Source organism: Cetorhinus maximus, chromosome 6 (genome assembly GCF_964194155.1).
Source record: "Cetorhinus maximus chromosome 6, sCetMax3.hap1.1, whole genome shotgun sequence".
Taxonomy (NCBI): domain Eukaryota; kingdom Metazoa; phylum Chordata; class Chondrichthyes; order Lamniformes; family Cetorhinidae; genus Cetorhinus; species Cetorhinus maximus.
Genome location: NC_135884.1, coordinates 47,563,413 through 47,582,812, shown reverse-complemented (window position 1 = coordinate 47,582,812; position 19,400 = coordinate 47,563,413). Strand labels below are relative to the sequence as shown.

At 41.1% G+C, this 19,400-nt stretch overlaps 1 protein-coding gene across 6 annotated transcripts in view; it reads right to left on the bottom strand.

Annotated features, from left to right (window-relative positions):
- The window catches only part of mitfa (melanocyte inducing transcription factor a), a 315,941-nt gene that overhangs the window by 138,659 nt on the left and 157,882 nt on the right, over positions 1–19,400 (bottom strand). For all 6 annotated transcript variants that reach the window (XM_078543693.1, XM_078543694.1, XM_078543695.1 and 3 more), the window contains one exon: positions 5,376–5,625. In XM_078543693.1, the coding sequence (XP_078399819.1) occupies positions 5,376–5,625 (250 nt within the window). The remainder of the gene's footprint in view (positions 1–5,375; positions 5,626–19,400) is intronic.

Below are 19,400 nucleotides of genomic sequence, written 5' to 3'. Positions count from 1 at the left end.
CCAAAGAGAGTGAAAAGGTCTACTCCAAGCTTCATCCACGGTGTGTCTGGGATGTCATGATGAGTGGCTCTTTAGCTTGCTTAGCTTGGTGTTCATTACAAGCAACGCACTGGCTGATATGCTCCTTGATCTCATTGCTCATGTTTGGCCAGTACAGCACTTCTCTTGCCTTCCTCAGACTAAACTCAATTCCTGATGTCTTGCATGGATACACTTCAGCAACTCTTTTCTCATCTATTTAGGGATAGTAACTCTAGTTCTTTTGCACAAGATGCCATCTTGGGCAATCACTTCTTCCATGTATGCCCAATAGCCTCTTGTAGCAACAGGTGTGTCCTTGATGGTTTCAAGCCATCCTTTCATCACTACTTCCTGTAGCACTTGGAGAGTTCCATCGCTTTGCGTGGTTTGCTTGATCTGAGCAAGACGCGTGTGTGTCAGTTTCAGTGTCTCTGCTGGATTGATGACTTCCGGAGCATGTTGTGCTGTTGCTTCTCACCGAATTTGGACAAGTTCACGCTCTGTACTAGCATCATCAACTTTCTTCAAAGGGAGTGCAGCTCTTGACAGCATGTCGGCAATGTACATCTGTTTCCCTGCTTGTACTTCACTTCCAAATGATATCTCTGTAAATGAAGGAACATCCTTTGCAGGTGCTTTGGCGCAGAAATAAGTGGCTTGACAAAGATGTTTTGAAGTGGCTTGTGGTCAGGCTCTACATCACATTGTCTCTCCCAAGTACGTTCAGATTAAAATGCTCACAAGCAAAGACAGTAGCGAGGCACTCTCTCAACCTGGACAGAGTGTTCAGTTTGTATTAAATTTGTTGGATGCAAACACAACTGCTTGTCCTTATTGCATGAGGGTTCCTCAAAGTCCAGTCTCACTGGCATCACACTGCAAGGTGAATTCATCGTTATCATAGAACCTCAGCACTGGTGTCGTCGGCACTAGTTGTTTGATGTGAGTGAAAACTGCTTCTTGTTCTGTGCCCCAATACCAGTTCTGTGCAGTAAGCTTGCATAGAGGTTCACACTCTGGTGACAAATTGGGCAAGAACTTTGCTAGGTAGTTCACAAATCCTACAAATTGTTGCACCCGCCTTTACATTGTCGGTTGCTGCATCTCTGCTACAGCTCACACCTTATCCAGATCAGGGCAAACTCATTTCACCATCAGTACGTGACCTATGTACTTGCCTTCAGTTCATCTTTCATTGCAGTTTCTTCTTATTCAGCTCCAGATTCATCTGGCAAGTTAACTCTAGCAACCTCACTAGATTCTAATCATGGTCTGTGACGGCTTCAAATCCACAGACTAGCAGATCATCCATGATTGTTTCCACTCCTGGAAGATCATTCACTATCTCATGTTGTCGGCGTTGATACTCTTCTGGAGCAGTAGAAATGCCTAACAGTATGTGCAAGCATCTGTACTTCCCAAATGGCATCCAGAACATGATCAGAAAACTGCTGCTTTCAGTATCCATCCTTTGCATCTATGGTGATAAAGACATTTGCCGTGGCAAGCTGCAGCAAATTTCTTCAATGGTTGGCATGGGGTAGTGAGATCTCGTCAAAGTTTTATTGAGGTCTTTCGGATCTATGTATACTGTCAGCTTTCCAGATTTTTTTCACTGCTGCTAATCCACTTTCTTGATTACTCCCACTTTGACAAGCTCCTCTATCTTGTCTTTCAGGTTGGACTTTAGGGTAACTGGAACTCTCCTTGGAAGATGCTGAGTTTGTCTCACACTCTCATCTATTTCAAAATGATATTCACCAGGAAGACATCCAAGACCCATGAAAACATCTTTTTAATTTCTTAGGATTTGTTCAGCAGTCAATGGTTTGGTGCCATGAGAAACACTGCAAACATCTCCTGGTACATGGAGGGTTAGTAGTTCAAGCTTTTGATTTGTTTCAGCTGAGATGAGTCATTTTTGCTTAATGTCTACTATTTGGAACTGCAAATCTTCTTTCTTCCCATTGTATCGGGCTCTCATCTTAGTCTGTCCTCTTGGAGTGAGCACTGTTCCCTCGTATAACCTCAACTTTATCTTTGACGGCTTCATTTTTGGGACACTATTTTGAGCAACTTCACAGGCCTGCAAAGCTCATGATGTTGCATGTGGCACCAGTGTCTATCTGACACTTCATATTAACTTGATGCCCTCCTTCTGCAGTCATCATTCCAATAATTACAAACCATTTGCTCTCAAGCTTTTACACAAAAGGGTGATATCAAAGATCACATGACTATGGCAAGCCACAATGCACAAAAGTGCCTCTCCAAACACTTTCCATAGCGAGGCTAGTAGCAGGATTATTTCTCCTGGCCCCACAAGCAAAGTTTTTGACATCTCACCTGATCGGCATATATTAATGAGGCCTCCTGCCCGAGTCAAGCAAGTCCTTTGACCACCTAACAGACAGGGCCCAGTTAAGATGGCGGTGGGCAGAAATCAACTAAAAAATTGACCTCTGATTGGCCAACTTCATAGCAATCTGCACAAATTGACACATTACCACAGTGCAAACAGTTCATGTAGAAACACACAAGAGGAAGCAGCCTCACCAAATGAGTATAATTTCAGATGAAAAATGCACCTAGACAAGTAAACTTGTTCATAGTGAACAAAGCATGAATAATGTCTCTTTCTTCATTTGTAAACCACTGTTTAAAAAAAAACTTAGTACTTATCACGCAAAACTATGTACCATCAGATAAGACATCACAAATGTCTCCTCAACTCTTTCTCATATAGCACACTTTACCATGTAAGCCTTTCCATTGTGTATTTGAGAACTTTCCATTCTATAAGATTTCTATTCAACCTGAAACTTCTGACTAACTTTCATATAGTGTTGCCTTTTTTACTTTCCAGTTTTCTCACCTTCCTTTCTTGCGGCAATACATTTCCACACACACTAGATGCTCTCTGATAACTTGCCCAAGTAACCAATATCCATGAATGTAGACTGTGTATCAATCAGCTATTTGACCCTGAATAAGCACCATGAGTGCCTGATCTCCTCACCTGATATTTCAACATGTATACTTCAAACAGGTGGTGCTGGTCATGAATCAGCAGGTCTTGACTTCTCCCTGCCTCACCTCAAGGCTAACTGTAGTGTCTACCACCACCTGGGCTGAGATGAACTAACTTAGTATCATCCAGAAATTGGATCTGGAACTGTCTTAGTACATGTGGAGCAGCCACGTATTGCCTGAACCAGCTAAGCCACAGGAGCCTCATGCTTCATTCTGGGAATTTTGTCAGAACCCTAGGCTGAATTTTCAGGCACCATGGGAACAGAGGCAGCCGGGGCCAGCTGGCATGCCAGTTTCCCAACCCATTCCCGGCACCAGCAATCTTTGCTGAGGTGACTTTGGGGTCGGCAGGGTTACCCACCCCCATGAGGTGGGCAGCCAATTAGGCTCATTAAGGGCTTAATTAACCCAATCTCCTTGAGCTGTGGGTTTTCCAGTCAGCTCCATTTTCCTGACTCAACAGGGGCCTGTTTAACTGCCTGGAGGTAGGAGTCCAGCATCCCAGGTAGGCCAATTGGTTGTTCCTGCCTGCCTGGGTGTGGGTGCAATCAAAGGCCATCCAGTAGAGGGATTCCACAGTACCCACCAGACTCTTCCCTATGCCCACTCCTCACACTGGTAGCCTCTGGCTACTGTATCTTTTTATTTAAATTTTTAAAAATATTGGTGAGAGGGCATCTCCATGTTGAAGCGCTCTCTCAGTAATCTACTGCAACCTGCTGCTCCTCTCAAGCTTTGAGAACCTGCCCACCATGCTTAATTGGAGAGGGAACCTGTCTTCATGCCAAGTTAAGAGGCTGCCTCTGTGAAAACCCTAAAGAGTGACTGTTTGGCCCTCGATGTGGGTTCAGACCTGGAAATAGTCCCAACTCCTCTTTCCTGTCTCTGGAGGGAAAATCCAGCCTCCCTTGACTGTATCACAGCTTTGAAACTCAATTGTAGATATATTTATTGACTTTTGACACCAAACATCCCCTTACAATCCTTTCTATGTGGACTTCAAAGTAATTTGCTTTGGCTCCATTATAGTTTTTGTGATACAAGAAAAATGATTACAGATTTCTAGCAGTAGAAAGTTGAGGTTTTACTACCCATTTTCAGGATTGTGGTGAAAAGTAGGGTGAACAAAATATTCAAAATCTGTGACCAACTTCAGTTGAAACAAAAATAAATTCTTTTTAAGAATTCAGATTACAAATATTGCCCAATTTATACAAATCTGACTTTTAGTTACAGGACCTTTTTCTCAGGAACAAAATGGAAATTACAGCAAAATAAAATTCAACATGTAAAGCTGCTTTACCTTGCTGTTTCTGTTTCATTCATTCAAATGAAATATACTACATCTGATTTTACAAAGCTGAATGCAAGTTTCGGACCAATGGAAACAAAACAATGCAAATCTTATTGTTTAAAAGGTGAAACTTTACATCATTCGAAACATTTAATAAAAAAACCCTTCAAAATAGCGATATTAAAAAGGAAATTAAAGAGACTAGAAAGGAATCACTCTGGCACTTCATTTTTTTTGACGAGCTTCAACAACCATAAAATTGATCAAAGACCTGATGCACAGAGCAGTAAATAATGGAGCTATTCTTCAGCCACTGCAAAATTAACCATCTTATGTAGTGCTTCTTAAGTTGTTCTTTTGTTATACAATGTAAGGATAATGAAATAAATGATCAAAGTCTGAACACTTCAAGTGACAGTTCAAATATTTGAACCAAAATGCAGATTCACAACAAGAACAACAATCAAAATTCTTGTATTACTCAAGAGGAGACCCTCCAGTAATTAGAAAGGTATTTACTAGATCCCCCATAATAGGGAGATACTAACAAGCTCCTGCAGTTCCGTGTCTGATGAAGAATCAGGGCGATTAGAAGACGTCAACTCATTGGAGGAAATTGGATTAAATGTGACCACTGGCAAGGAGTTGAAAGCCCAGCATGTATTAGATAGTGCAGCAGTTTCTGTGAAGAGCTTCAATTCCAGGCATCTGACAAAAAGTACTTTCCAAAAAATAACTTTTAAAATAAATGCAACAACTGTATTTGAATCAAATTTACCCCGTTATCATTTTCAAAGACAATGCATTGTAGAGTCTGCATATATGCTTATGCTTTTTACAAATCATTAGCTGTAAAGATTGAAAAATATTTATACTGTGCGTAATTCTCTTGCTGCTCATCTGGTTAATCTAAAGTAGGGAGAATATTATTCTCTTCATAAGCTTAATGAATATCTCTTCAAACGGTCTGATATTTTGTGTAATACACAGTTTGATAGGAATATAGAAGTAAAGGATTAAGCTATACCTTGAGGACTTCCATTGGCACCTGGGTATTTGTGGGTAGGCTGGTGGGGACGCTGACGTTGATGGCCTGTGTCTGGCTGACTGGCACTCGCTGCTGAATGAATTGTGCTGCCTGCTGCTGCTGCTGCTGTTCTCGTCGTTCTTGCTCCTGCATTTGCTCGCGCATGAGCTGCTGTCGTAGCAGTATTCGTGATGTCATATTGGAGGAGGTTAATGGGGGTTTAGCTGATCCTTGCGGCTCTGATGAATTGCTGTGGTGGAAACCAATAATGGAGAAAACAGACTTCTATTAGAATCTGACAACAGATGAGCAGAAAAAATATGCTTGTTAGCTAGAGAATACGACTCACAGTGTGCTAGCAATTTAGATTACTATTGGCAAACACTTAAGAGCTGGCACATACAGTTTGATAATATGCAAACTATGCACTTCCAAGGTGATTTTTTTCTCACTTAAGCCACAATTAGCTGAATAGCTACTAAGATTCAAAGAGGATCATCATAGGGTTAAACATAAAAGTTGAATACGTGTTTTAAAATGTTCTAGGTGAATCGCAATACGTAACAAATCTGTGTGCTTTCTGCTAGGAGATACGTGTGCATTGACATCTGCACAGGTACCTTAATCAGAAAACCAAATAGAATCCCTTCACATGGTTCTTTAAAATTTTATATAAACTACAATGCAAAGTTGGGCCTATTCGAAGCAAATTAGACCAGCCTCCTCTTCATCCCTTGAACAAGTTAAGATGTGGGGAAAGAGCAGGATGAGTGGGGCTAATTGGATAATTCTTTCAAAGGGCTGGCACAGGCAAGAGGGCTGACTGACTTCCTTCTGTGCTGTATCATTCTACGACAAGAACGTCATCTAAAATATCAGAAAATATCCCAATGGAGCAGCTGGTCTTTAACACATAATGAATAGGTATTCAATGTTGCCATCCAACCTGTTGTTTCATTGGTGATATATATGTTTCAAATTCTTGAACCCTCCTGAAATGAAATAATCTGAAGATAAAAGTGTTAAAAATAAAAGTCTGCAAACCACCTTAGTGTTGAAAACCCAGAAACCATAGGTCATTTAAATTATGATAACTGACTCCTTTAAAATGAAGTATAAACTTTAAAAGCTGCACAACGCTCAGTACAAACTCAAAATGACAGAGGAAGTAGCAAGCTGAAAAACCTTTGAGGGATTTTTTAAAAATTGTTATGAAGCAACGACCATTTTAAATAGGTAACATACAATATCTCAGCTTCACACAGTATGAATGGAAATATTCTGTTCTGAAACAGTTAAACTAAGTATCAAAACAATTCTGTAGGACAAGTATAATCAGATAGTCAGGCTAACTTCTGTCAATTACGTGCTACTAATGCTGCTAACAAAGAACAGATATTAAGTTCAGTTACAAACCTCGTACCTAGGCTAGATAAGGCAAGTTATTAATCTGTGCAGACGTGGCCATCAACAATATAAAACATTAAACATATATAGGGCAATTTTAACTTCCATGTGGAAATGCGGTTTAGTGACAGGAAAACTTCATTTTAATGGTCGAGTCTCAATAATGTGCTAACTTCCACCAACGAAGCCAAGAAGTGTCTCCCTGGCTATTAAAATTGTTTGGCTCAGAGGTACCACAACGGTGCCTGGCACAAGGTAATTAGGGGATGGTAGGTTGTTGGGTGGGTGGGGGAGGGGGGGTGCGGTGGTTGGGGGACAGAGGGTGTGTTCTACATGTCCTGCTGCACAGGAAACTTAAAATACATTTTAAATCTCATCTCACTGGGCGTCTTCTGGCCCCTCAATGCAATTCCTGAAAGCTCTTCCTTGGCAGGAAAACTACCATTGCTCTTCTGCTCAGGGCAATAGCACTCAGGCCCCAATGTATCATCAAAGCCTGGTCTGCACATTTGAAGAAGGATCCTGTTAAATTCTAGCAGATGTCCTAGCCATCTAATAATTTAAAATTGCAGCCAACCAAATTGAGGCAGGAAGCAAGCGTGTGGGTCCCCAGCTCCTTTTTAACTGCACCCAGCCACCATCCAGTTTCCATAAGGAGGGAGGGTTAAAATTCTCCCCAGTAACATTTAGCTTCAAATATTCAATGGCATATTCCATTGGAGTGGCAGGACATATGCTCATGGGTGTGTTTCTCTAATCTAAGTCAAACTATCAGGAGAAGGTTGGAACTAAACATGCTCCCCCAAAGGAAGGCAGGGTTAACAGGAAGGCCAATAACACTGATTGTAAGGTTTCATTGACAGCGCTGTCAAGGGGCACTTACTTGTAATAACTTGCTCACTGATGCCCAGCTTGAGTTCCGCAAGGGCACCCAACTCCAGACTTTATTACAGCATTGGTCCTAACATGAACAGAATTCAAGAGGTGATGTGAGACTGACTGCTCTTGACATCAAGGGAGCATTAAACCAAGTGTGACATCAAGGAGGTCTGGCATCAGTTTTGATGAAAGGTCACCTTGAACTGAAACGTTAAATCTGTTTCCTCTCCACAGGTGATGCTTGACCTGCTGAGTATTTCCAGCATTCTGCTTATTTCATTCTGCTTATTTGTTTTCATTTCAGGTTTCCAACATCCGCAGTATTTTGCTTCTGTACTAGTGGCTTCAAGGAGCCCTGGCAAAACTGAAGTCAATGGGAATCGGGGGAAAAAATCTCCACTGGTTGGAGTCATATCTAAATATGATTTAAAATGTATTTTAAGTTTCCTGTGCAGCAGAACATGTAGAACACACCCTCTGTCCCCCAACCCCCCTCCCCCTCCCCCACCCACCCAACAATCTACCAACTGGATGTTGGAGGCCAATTATCAGCACCTAGACATTGTTGTTGGAATTCCTGAGAGTAGTGTCTCAGGCCTTCAGTTGCTTCATCAATGATCATCCTGCATCATAAGGTCAGAGGTGGGGACGTTCAATGATGATTGCACAATATTCAGTACCATTCGCAACTCCTCAGATAATGATGCAGTCATGTCCATATTCAGCAAGATCTGGACAACATTCAGGCTTGTGCTGATAAGTAGCAAGTGACATTCACCGCACACAAGTGCCAGGCAATGATCATCTCCAATAAGAGAGAATCCAGCAGTGTGCAACACCTACAAGATTTACTGCAGCAGCTCACCAAGGCGCCTCAACAGCACCTTCTAAATTAACTAACTCTTCCACCTAGAAGAACAAGACAGCATGAAAACACCACCACATGCAAGTTCTCCTCCAAGCCACACACAGGCCTGACTTGGAACTATATCACTATTCCTTCATCATCACTGGGTCAAAATCCTGGAACTCCATCCCCAACAGCACTGTGGGTGAATCTATACCATATGGGCTGCATTGGTTCAAGAAATTGGATCACCACCACATTCTCTAAAGCAATTAACGATGGACAACAAATGCTGACATTGCCAGTGATGCTCACATCCCACGAACGAATAAGAAAAAAAGTGTCACCAACTGAGGCCTGAGGCTAGGTCACCTATTCACTCCTCAACCAAGGAATCTTGCATGGCTCAAACAAATGGAAGAGATTTTAAACATATATATGATGGGAAGAGGAATAAAGATAAAATACATAATTTTCATCGGCTAGAACCATTAATTAATTCAAAATAACATTTATGAAGATTCTCTTCAAAAAATATTTCTAGAAAAATGTTTAAGATATGAAGTACATATTTCAAACAGAAGTTAGACCTTAAAGGCATTCATCAGAAGGACCAAATGCTCACTAATGGGACTTTCCAAGAAAATCTCCAGCAGAAAATTGGATGTCTGTGGTGTGAACTAAATTGCCCAAGAGCTTGAAATGGAACGTATTTTACTATATACCGGTAGCATATTGGCTTTAGTGCAGAAGCTCAGTTAAAACACAACCCGTTGTGAGGCATTCATTCCTGATCTGCATTCAGTTATTAAGCCATAAACTCAAAGATCTGCATGCACAAAGTATTTGATCATCATTAAACATGGGCAATATTTCTATTTTAGCTTTTCTTGGTATAGCCCTGCACTATGTTCATATAACAAATCAAGAATTCAGTTTCTTCTAATTTTCTTTTATTTTTGCTGATCCATTCACAAAAATTGCAAACTTTGTCAGGCCAGATGATGTATCATTTGCAGCATATTGTTTCACATAATTCATTTCCTTCAGATTCCACAGTCTCCTTACAGACTTTGAGCAGTGCTCGACACTTCTAATTTTACAGATGACAGCAGCAGCAAAATAATTAAAAATATTCTCCTGTGGTCAACTTCTAGCTGGAAACCTGTAAAGGAAAACCTGCATCCTAAGGCAGTAAAGTGAATTTATAGAACTGATGCACTAACATTTCAAACACATCCATTTTTATAGGTCATATAGGAAATTATATTGTATAGATATAGAGACTATTTTGAAATGCTTTTGCACAATATCTTGAATTAGATGAAAGCATCCAGGTCATAATGTAAAACTGTTAAGTTTATACGTCTATACAATGTGACTATCTTGTTTACACCCATAGGCCCCAATATTTACAAGGAGACAGAGATGGTGTGAGGGAGGTTGAAATGGCTGAAGAGCTCAGCAAGGAGGCAGCCTGGTCGGCAGCTGGTAAACCAGCAAAAAGAGGCTGCAATGGGCCTGGGGATGGCCAGCCAGCACCACAGAAGTGGGGAAACAGCACGTCTTATGGAGGGGCGGGGGTGTCAGCAGGAGGAAAGAGAGGACATTGTGGGTGGAAGAGAATACAATGTGAGTGGAAAGAGAGGATAGCATGGAAAGCAAGACTGGTCAGTTCTGTTAGGTTGGAATTCCAGGATTTTAACCCAATGATCAACAAAGAATGGCAATCTACTGGTATTTCCAAGGAGGGATGTTGAGTGACTTGCAGAGAAACTTAAAAATGATGTATTTCTAGTGGTGGTCCTAAAACAGGCATTAGACCTCTGATGACCATATCAAGGGTAATATGCTTATTTTAGTCTGCCTTCCTAGGCACTTCTGAGCATAATCAAAAAGTTTACTTTGCACTGATAATAGTCCTCTTTTTTCTTCTGTTATCACTTACATACTAATTGTGTTTCGAAATATGTGCAATTAAACTGTATGAGTTACAGTTTTTTGAACCTACAAGAGGTAAAAGTAATAATACATTTAACCCCACTTTTAGTTTTTTTTTTAAAAACGTTTCCTTATGTAACAGATAATCTATTAGCAACAAACATCGCTGATGTTTTGTGCATACTATATACAAAAATAAAAGCTCTCTTTCTATTCAAGATCTGTCAGTCTGAAACATTCCCAGAGCCACTAATCCTTTACATAAAATGAGAGGAATACCTCTGTGCCACAACAAATGCGGCTCGTGTATAATCAGACTAATTAGCTCCTAAGTCAGTGCATAAATTATTATAGTCTCAAAGTGCAGCTTGGCGCTAATATTTAGGGCTGTCGAACAAATCAAAGTTACCCTTGACACTACTAGTTTGAAACTGATCATCTTAATGGAGCACTTTAGTACGGATATCATGCGTAGCTGCACTTTTAAACGAAAATGCCTTTAGAGGTTGCAGCGAATTGCAGTAATGTCAAAGGCATTCTTTGATTCCATATTATGCAATAAACTTAACATTCCAATTCTTGAGTGAGTTATTTTCCATCAGGCTATAAAGAAATTATTTTCAAGATACTACTGATTTACTTAAAGTGTTCTGGAAAAATTACATTTGAAATGCTTTTCCTCTTTCAGGACCTTATCAGATAAATATAGCATACCCAGTTGAATCTACAACACATTACTATACCACACAGTCCTCCTACTCTAATTAATATTAATGTTCCAAAGCAATCATTGTGATAAAGAGGGTTAAACAACACCCAAACAACATTGACATTACCAGTTTCTGCAGTGTTTAACTCATGTGCACAAAAGGACAATCTTTTGGTGTGATTAAGATGGGATGAGGCAAAGGCTACAGATCAAGTGAGTAAAAAGAGATCTGTTTCTCTCCTCACAGATGCTGTCAGGCCTGCTGAGTTTTTTCTAGCGTTTTCTGTTTTTTTTTCAGATTTCCAGCATCTGCAATATTTTGCTTTTATATTATATAAGTAGAAAGAGCAGATGACCATCATCTTTTCTGAAATAAAGTATGTTAAAAAGAGCAAAAGAATCTGTAATCTTTGTGTGTCTAAAATAATAGAGAACAAATGTGAGAATGAACTGATCTAGGAAAGTTTGAATTCAGTTCAATTTTTCAAGCTCATTTTAACCCAAAAAAGAGGGTTTTAACAACCGAAAATTGGAATATTGTGTAAAGATACATATAATTGAACTTTCTTATTAGAAAAAGGATCCTGGTCTATACTTTCATTGGAGAGTTGGTGTGAACTCTTTTCAGCTTGCAATGTGCTCAAGTGCCTTCCATGCTGCATGCTTCCATTCCTTCCTGTATCTTAAAATAGGAGCATTGCGACTGCTGGAAAAAGCTATATTGCAGTGTCATTAAGCTATTAATGTATATAATATTATTGGAAAATATTTTTCTTTTAAAATAGAAGTTTAGTCTGTGGGTGTGTCTTAAATGGATTAAAGCCAGATAGTCTGGATGCTTTGATGTGTTTTGAGATGTAAGAGAGGTAGAGTGCATTTGCATATTTTGAAGAGAGCATTCAAGAAGTCGGGTGAAATCTGGCACCTAGCTAGCAGAGACCAAGCAATGTTTATATTACTAATAAAATTGGTACTATGAAAGGGGTTTTATTGTTAGAAGAGGTGGAGTTCAAAGAGGCTGGTGATACAATGAGAATTTACATTCAATGAGATGTGCTGGATATAACCGATAGCAGTTTTTGTGTGTGCGGGGCAGAGGCAATGTAAGATCAAAGTAGCTGTAAGCCTACAACTGTCTCCATTGAAACCAAAGTGAAAGGAACTTTATTTTGAATTTGTAAGGTGAAAATGCTTTGCCTGGTGTCTGGTTACATCCATGGGTGCTGTTGCCTTAATGGAAATTAGTTTGGGAATTTGATAAAAGTTATGATAGTAGTAATTTGTAGCCATGTGTATATATTTAACTTGTGTAAATTAATCGCATGTTTCATTTAGTTTAACATAAAACCTCTCAAGAACTGGTGGTCTGATTCCTGAATTTAGAGTTGCATCTCAATCATGCCACTTAAAATGTAGGTTATGACAGTTGTTTAAAGTTTCCCTCTGGGATTTTTAAATAACTCGGCTTTACCAACTGCTGGGTCATAACAATTTGGGGCTTGTCTGCGATAAAAATATTTTAAATTCCTTGATTGGTTTGGAATTGGTGAATCTTAAGGCTATGAGTACAAGAAGCACTGTGAATTCAGGAGTTGGTGAGATATTTTAGAAGTGGAGAGACTGCAAGATGGCTTTGGTAATTGCTAAAACTTGTCTGGGAGTAGAAGAGATAATTCTGAGTGGGTTGGAGAAAATAACCAAAAGTAAGTTAACAGTTGGCAGATAAGTTAAAATTGGAGTTACCTGAGGGTGCTAGGAAATCAGATATAATTAAAAGTATAGCACAGCATCTAAAGTTGGAAGTGAAACCTGACACTACTGAGTCACAGCTGGAGGTAGTGAGACTTCAGTTGCAAATGAAAAAGCTTGAATTAGAAGCAAAGGACAGAGAAATGGCTTTTAAAAGGGAATTAGAAATTGAGAAGATCGAGGAGGAAAGAGAAGAGAGAGCGAATTCCAACTGAAAATGTTGGCAGTTAAAAAAGAGATACCAATAGGTGAGGAAGGATTTATCTCCAGAGTAGAACCCAGTGGTGATATGTTTAAATTTGTACAAGCTCTTCCAAGATTTGAGGAAAAAGATACTGAAGCATTCTTTATTTCATTTGAGAAGCTAGCTAAACAGATGAAATGGCCACAGGAAAACTGGAACAAAAACAAAAATACCTGGAAAAACTCAGCAGGTCTGGCAGCATCTGTGGAGAGGAGCACAGTTAATGTTTCGAGTCCGAATGACCCTTCAACAGAACTAAGTGAAAATAGAAAAGAGGTGAAATATAAGTTGGTTTAGGGGGGTGGGACAAGAAGAGCTGGATAGAGGCCCAGTGATGGGAAAACTGGACGTTATTATTAGTCTAAGTTGCGAGGTAGGGCATATGAGGTAGATACTTCGCTATCAGAAGAAATGTTGGTGAATTATGAAGTGGTGAAAAAGGTTGTTTTGAGTGCATATGAGTTGTTTCCTGAAGCATACAGGCAGAAATTTAGGAATATGAGAAAACAGCCTAGGCAAACTTATATTGAGTCTGAAAGAGTAAAACAAAGTAATTTTGACTGGTGGATATGGGCGTTAAAAATAGATACAACCTATGCAGCTCTTAGGGAAGTAATTCTTTTGGAAGAATTTAAAGATTCAATCCCTTCAGTAGTGAGAATGCATGTGGAGGAACAGAGGGTTGATTCCATAAGGCAAGCAGCAGAGACAGCTGATGATTATGAGTTAGTTCATAGAGCTAAACCTTTATTGTGTCACCCTTTTGAAATTGGAAAAGGATAAAAAGTGGGAAGGTAAAAGGAAGGCAGGTAGTCAGGGAAGATAAGGAACAGCTGGACGTTCCCAGGGAGTCTTTTCTCAGAATAAAAGGAAGGTACTGAAGGTATAAGTGACATTCGAACATAGAGGTGTTTTCATTGTAATAAAGTGGGGCACACAAAGTCAGTGTGTTAGAGATTACAGGAAAAATCTGTTGGATGTGTGTGGGTACAGAAAAGATCTGGACGTAAAAGTACTGTGGGTTCTGAGGTTCAGGCAAAGGAGAAACCAGTGGTTTGTGTACAGGTGAAACAGGAAGAATCAGTGAAATGTAAAGAAGTGGGATTGTGTTCACAGTTTACTCAAGAGAATCCTGAGGAGCAGGTTGCAGAAATGTTTAAAGATTTTATATGCGAAGGGAAAGCTTTTCTATGTGTACAGGGTGGAATAGGTAAAGATGTTAAAATTTTTAGAGACACAAGGGCTAGTCAATCCTTAATGTTGTGGGATAGTGATATTTGCTGTTAAAAGGGAGTATTGCAGGAGAAGGTAATAATAAGTGAGGTTCAAGAAGATGATAAATCTATTTTGTTGCGGAAGGTAAATTTAAAATGCAAATGGAAGACAGGTAAAGTTATAGTTGGAGTGGTGGAAATATTGCCCATTGCCAATTTATTCTGGGTAATGATATAGCTGGATCGTAAATGTGGTGATGCCTATGGTAGTTGAGCAGCCTGTAGAAATGTTTTCAACAGAGGTGTTATAGAAGGAACATCCCAGATTGTTTCCTGATTGTGTTGTAACAAGATCAAAGGCTCATAGGGAAGAGCAAGACAAACAAGATAAGCAGGCAGTTCAAAGGCAAGGAGAAGGTGTCGAATTCCAATTAGCTGGCACTGTATTTGATAAAAACTCTTCTTCCGCCGTCTTCGTCTCCGTGCTCACTTCTTTGGGCAGGAGTCCTCTCCCCGTTCAACGGATCCTTTTACCCACCTCCAATATTCTCCCTCCACCTGGTCCCCTCCCTCTGGATTCTTACCTTCTCTTGATCTTTTCATTGAGAACTGTCGGCGTGACATTAGCTGTCTCAATTTCTCTGCTCCTCTCACCCATTCTAATCTGTCTCTCTCTGAACTTACTGCACTCCGTTCTCTCAGGTCCAACCCCAACATTGTCATCAAACCTGCTGACAAGGGTGGTGCTGTTGTTGTCTGGCGCACTGACCTCTACCTCACGGAGGCTGAGCGTCAACTCGCAGACACTTCCTCCTACCTCTCCCTGGACCATGACCCCACCACTGAACATCAAGCCATTGTTTCCAGGACTGTCACTGACCTCATCTCCTCTGGAGATCTTCCTCCCACAGCTTCCAACCTGATAGTCGCCCAACCTCAGACGGCCCACTTCTACCTTCTACCCAAAATCCACAAACAACTGTCCCGGCAGACCGATCGTGTCAGTGTCACGGAACTCATTTCTCGTTATCTTGACTCCCTTCTTTCTCCCCTTGTCCAGTCCCTTCCCACCTGCATCCGTGATTCCTCTGACACCTTACGTCACATCAACAATTTCCAGTTCCCTGGCCCCAACCGCTTCCTCTTCACCATGGACGTCCAATCCCTCTGCACCTCCATCCCCCACCAGGATGGTCTGAGGGCCCTTAGCTTCTTCCTTGAACAGAGGCCCCAACAATCCCCATCCACCACTACTCTCCTCCGTCTGGCTAAACTTATTCTCACACTGAACAATTTCTCCTTTAACTCCTCTCACTTCCTCCAAATAAAAGGTGTGGCTATGGGTACCCGCATGGGCCCCAGCTATGCCTGTCTCTTTATGGGGTATGTGGAACATTCCTTGTTCCAGTCCTACTCCGGCCCCCTCCCACAACTCTTTCTCCGGTACAGCGATGATTACTTCGGTGCTGCTTCATGCTCTCGTCAGGACCTGGAAAAATTTATTAATTTTGCTTCCAATCTCCACCCCTCCATCATTTTCACATGGTCCATCTCTGACACTTCCCTTCCCTTCCTTGACCTCTCTGTCTCAATTTCTGATGATAGACTGTCCACCAATATCCATTACAAGCCTACCGACTCCCACAGCTACCTCGACTACAGCTCCTCACACCCCGCTTCCTGTAAGGACTCCATCCCATTCTCTCAGTTCCTTCGCCTCCGTCGCATCTGTTCTGATAACGCTACCTTCAAAAACAGTTCCTCTGACATGTCCTCCTTCTTCCTTAACCGAGGTTTTCCACCCACGGTCGTTGACAGGGCCCTCAACCGTGTCCGGCCCATCTCCCGCGCATCCGCCCTCACGCCTTCTCCTCCCTCCCAGAAACATGATAGGGTCCTCGTTGACCTCACTTATCACCCCACCAGCCTCCACATTCAAAGGGTCATCCTCCGCCATTTCCGCCAACTCCAGCATGATGCCACCACCAAACACATCTTCCCTTCACCCCCCTGGCGGCATTCTGTAGGGATCGTTCCCTCCGGGACACCCTGGTCCACTCCTCCATCACCCCCTACTCCTCAACCCCCACCTATGGCACCTCCCCATGCCCACGCAGAAGATGCAACACTTGCCCCTTCACTTCCTCTCTCCTCACCGTCCAAGGGCCCAAACACTCCTTTCAAGTGAAGCAGCATTTCACTTGCATTTCCCCTAACTTAGTCTACTGCATTCGTTGCTCCCAATGCGGTCTCCTCTACACTGGAGAGACCAAACGCAAACTGGGCGACCGCTTTGCAGAACACCTGCGGTCTGTCCGCAAGAAAGACCCAAACCTCCCTGTCGCTTGCCATTTTAACACTCCACCCTGCTCTCTTGCCCACATGTCTGTCCTTGGCTTGCTGCATTGTTCCAGTGAAGCCCAACGCAAACTGGAGGAACAGCACCTCATCTTCCGACTAGGCACTTTACAGCCTTCCGGGCTGAATATTGAATTCAACAACTTTAGATCTTAAACTCCCTCCCCCCATCCCCACCCCGTTTCTTCCCCCTCCCTTTTGTTTTTTTCAATAGTTTATATAGATTTTTCTTCTCCCACCTATTTCCATTATTTTAAAATCTACAACTAATACCTTGTCAGTCTTTCCACCCCACCCCCACTAGAGCTGTACCTTGAGTGTCCTGCCATCTAATTCTTAATTAACACATTTTCTTAGACAATATCACCACCTTCAACACCTCTTTGATCCATTTGTCTGTGACATCTTTTGATTATCTGCTGCTATCACTGCTTGCTTATCCCTACAACCACCCCCCCACCAACCCCATAACTTCTCTCTCCCCCCCTCCACCTTAAACCAGCTTATATTTCACCCCTCTCCTAACTATACTCAGTTCTGTTGAAGGGGCGTGAGGACTCGAAACGTCGACTCTTTTCTTCTCCACCGATCCTGCCAGACCTGCTGAGTTTTTCCAGGTAATTCTGTTTTTGTACTGTATTTGATAACATTGTTTAAGAGGAATGAATATAGGACAATTCAGCTGAAATGTTTAACTCAAAGAGGTTAGTTGAATTACAGAAAAATGATTTGCAATTAAAACAGTTATATCAGAAAGTTTATTCAGAAACAGAAGCAAAATGTATTCACGTTTGTTATCTTCGGGAAGATATTTTGATGAGAAAGTGGAGGTCGGATTATGTCTCAGCAAATGAAAGCTGGAGGGAGATGCATCAGATTGTTATCTCATTAGGGTATAACAACCAGTCGGCCCCAAACAACCCCCCACAATGTCTCCCCCACCCAGCCCCTGCCACCGACCACCCTAACACCTCACTCACTTACTTTATAGGCTTACCTTCTCCCTGACTTCTCAAAGGGGCTGGGACCTTTAAATTTACCTGCTTTACTGCAGCTAGTGCCGTCAAAAGGGGGCTTGGTTTCACTTTCCCCGACACTGCTGCCCTCCACAGGAGGGAGTCTGGAGCTGCTGCGCCGCAAATTTCTCACTAGGCCCAGGACGGAAGGTTGGGTGAGGAAAGTGCTGCTCCTGACCTGGATAAGTGAAAAGGGGCAGAGTGGCAATCTGACAGTGATTGCCGCTCCATGAAAGTTCTGGGTCAATATCTCCTAGCACTAATACAAAAATAAAATTAAAGAAGAGACTGCTAGAAATCTGACAAAAAAGCAAAGCCGGTCAGCAAATTGAAGGATAAATTAATGTTTTGGATAAATCTTGAGGAGGAGGATACCAAAATCTCTCTTTTCAAACAATAATTGGCGTGTGGTGTCATTTTCAATATCTCTATATTGTCAGTGACAAATTGTTTTCAAGTTTTCCTTTTTAACCTCCTAATTCTCATCGTATTAAACTTTGACTTTTTATATATCGCTTGAATCTGCTATACTAATTCCTTATGCTAATATATTTCTCTACTTAGCCTCACTGAAATGATCATCTTGAAATGATCTCCTACTCATCAATGATATTAATTTCAATTGAATTCTGTGCAGTTAACATTTGAAATAATTAATGGCTCCATTGTTGCTTTCTTATCTAACAACTTCCTAGTAAGTGTTTCCGGCTCCTTAATTCACAGCTTCAATAATTGCTATCAGACTTAATATTTTCACATACCTATTTTAAACTCTCAAGCTCATCAGAGACCAAAGTCTAATATTATCACTGCAATTGTTTTTTTTTCATATAATGCAAACTTTTCTCAACATTTATCTAAAATTTCTCAACATGGCCCCCTGGTTATTAAGGTTCCAAAAGCATGCATTTGGGAAACCTGGCCCTCCAACCTGCATCTGCGTATTGGACCCATTTTCCAAAAGAAAACAGTCCACATAATATTCTGAAATCTTTCTATTTTATCTCATACCAAGTTTCAAAATTTGTCCTGCAGGAAAACCCTCACACAGGATCAGCCACTGCTCATCCAAGTATTAAAAACTGAAAATGCACTTAACTCTTACAAGATACCATGGAAGTTACAGCAAAAAAGATAAAAGCAAAATACTGCCTATGCTGGAAATCTGATATAAAAACAGAAAATGCTGGAAAAACTCAGGAGGTCTGACAGCGTCTGTGGAGAGAGAAACAGAGTTAGTGTTTTGAGGCCATATGACTTGAGCTCCGAAGAAGAGTCATATGGACTCAAAACATTAACTCTGTTTCTTTATCCACAGACGCTGTCAGGTCTGCTGAGTTTTTCCAGCATTTTCAGTTTTTATATCATGGAAGTTATTTTTGGTAAAAGGGTGAAAACGAGCTAAATGGGTGTCATGTTAATGATACACACTTGTTTGAAAATCTGGTTTTAGAAAACTAGTATGACCCTGATTACTATCATTTGAAATTGCCTGGAAATGCTAAAACAGATACACCCAAAGATTTAGCACTCAAAGACTGATTAGATGCAATTTGCATATATGTGGGCTGCAGTTACTTCCAAAACAAAATAAAAACAGAATTACCTGGAAAAACTCAGCAAGTCTGGCAGCATCGGCGGAGAAGAAATCAGTCAACGTT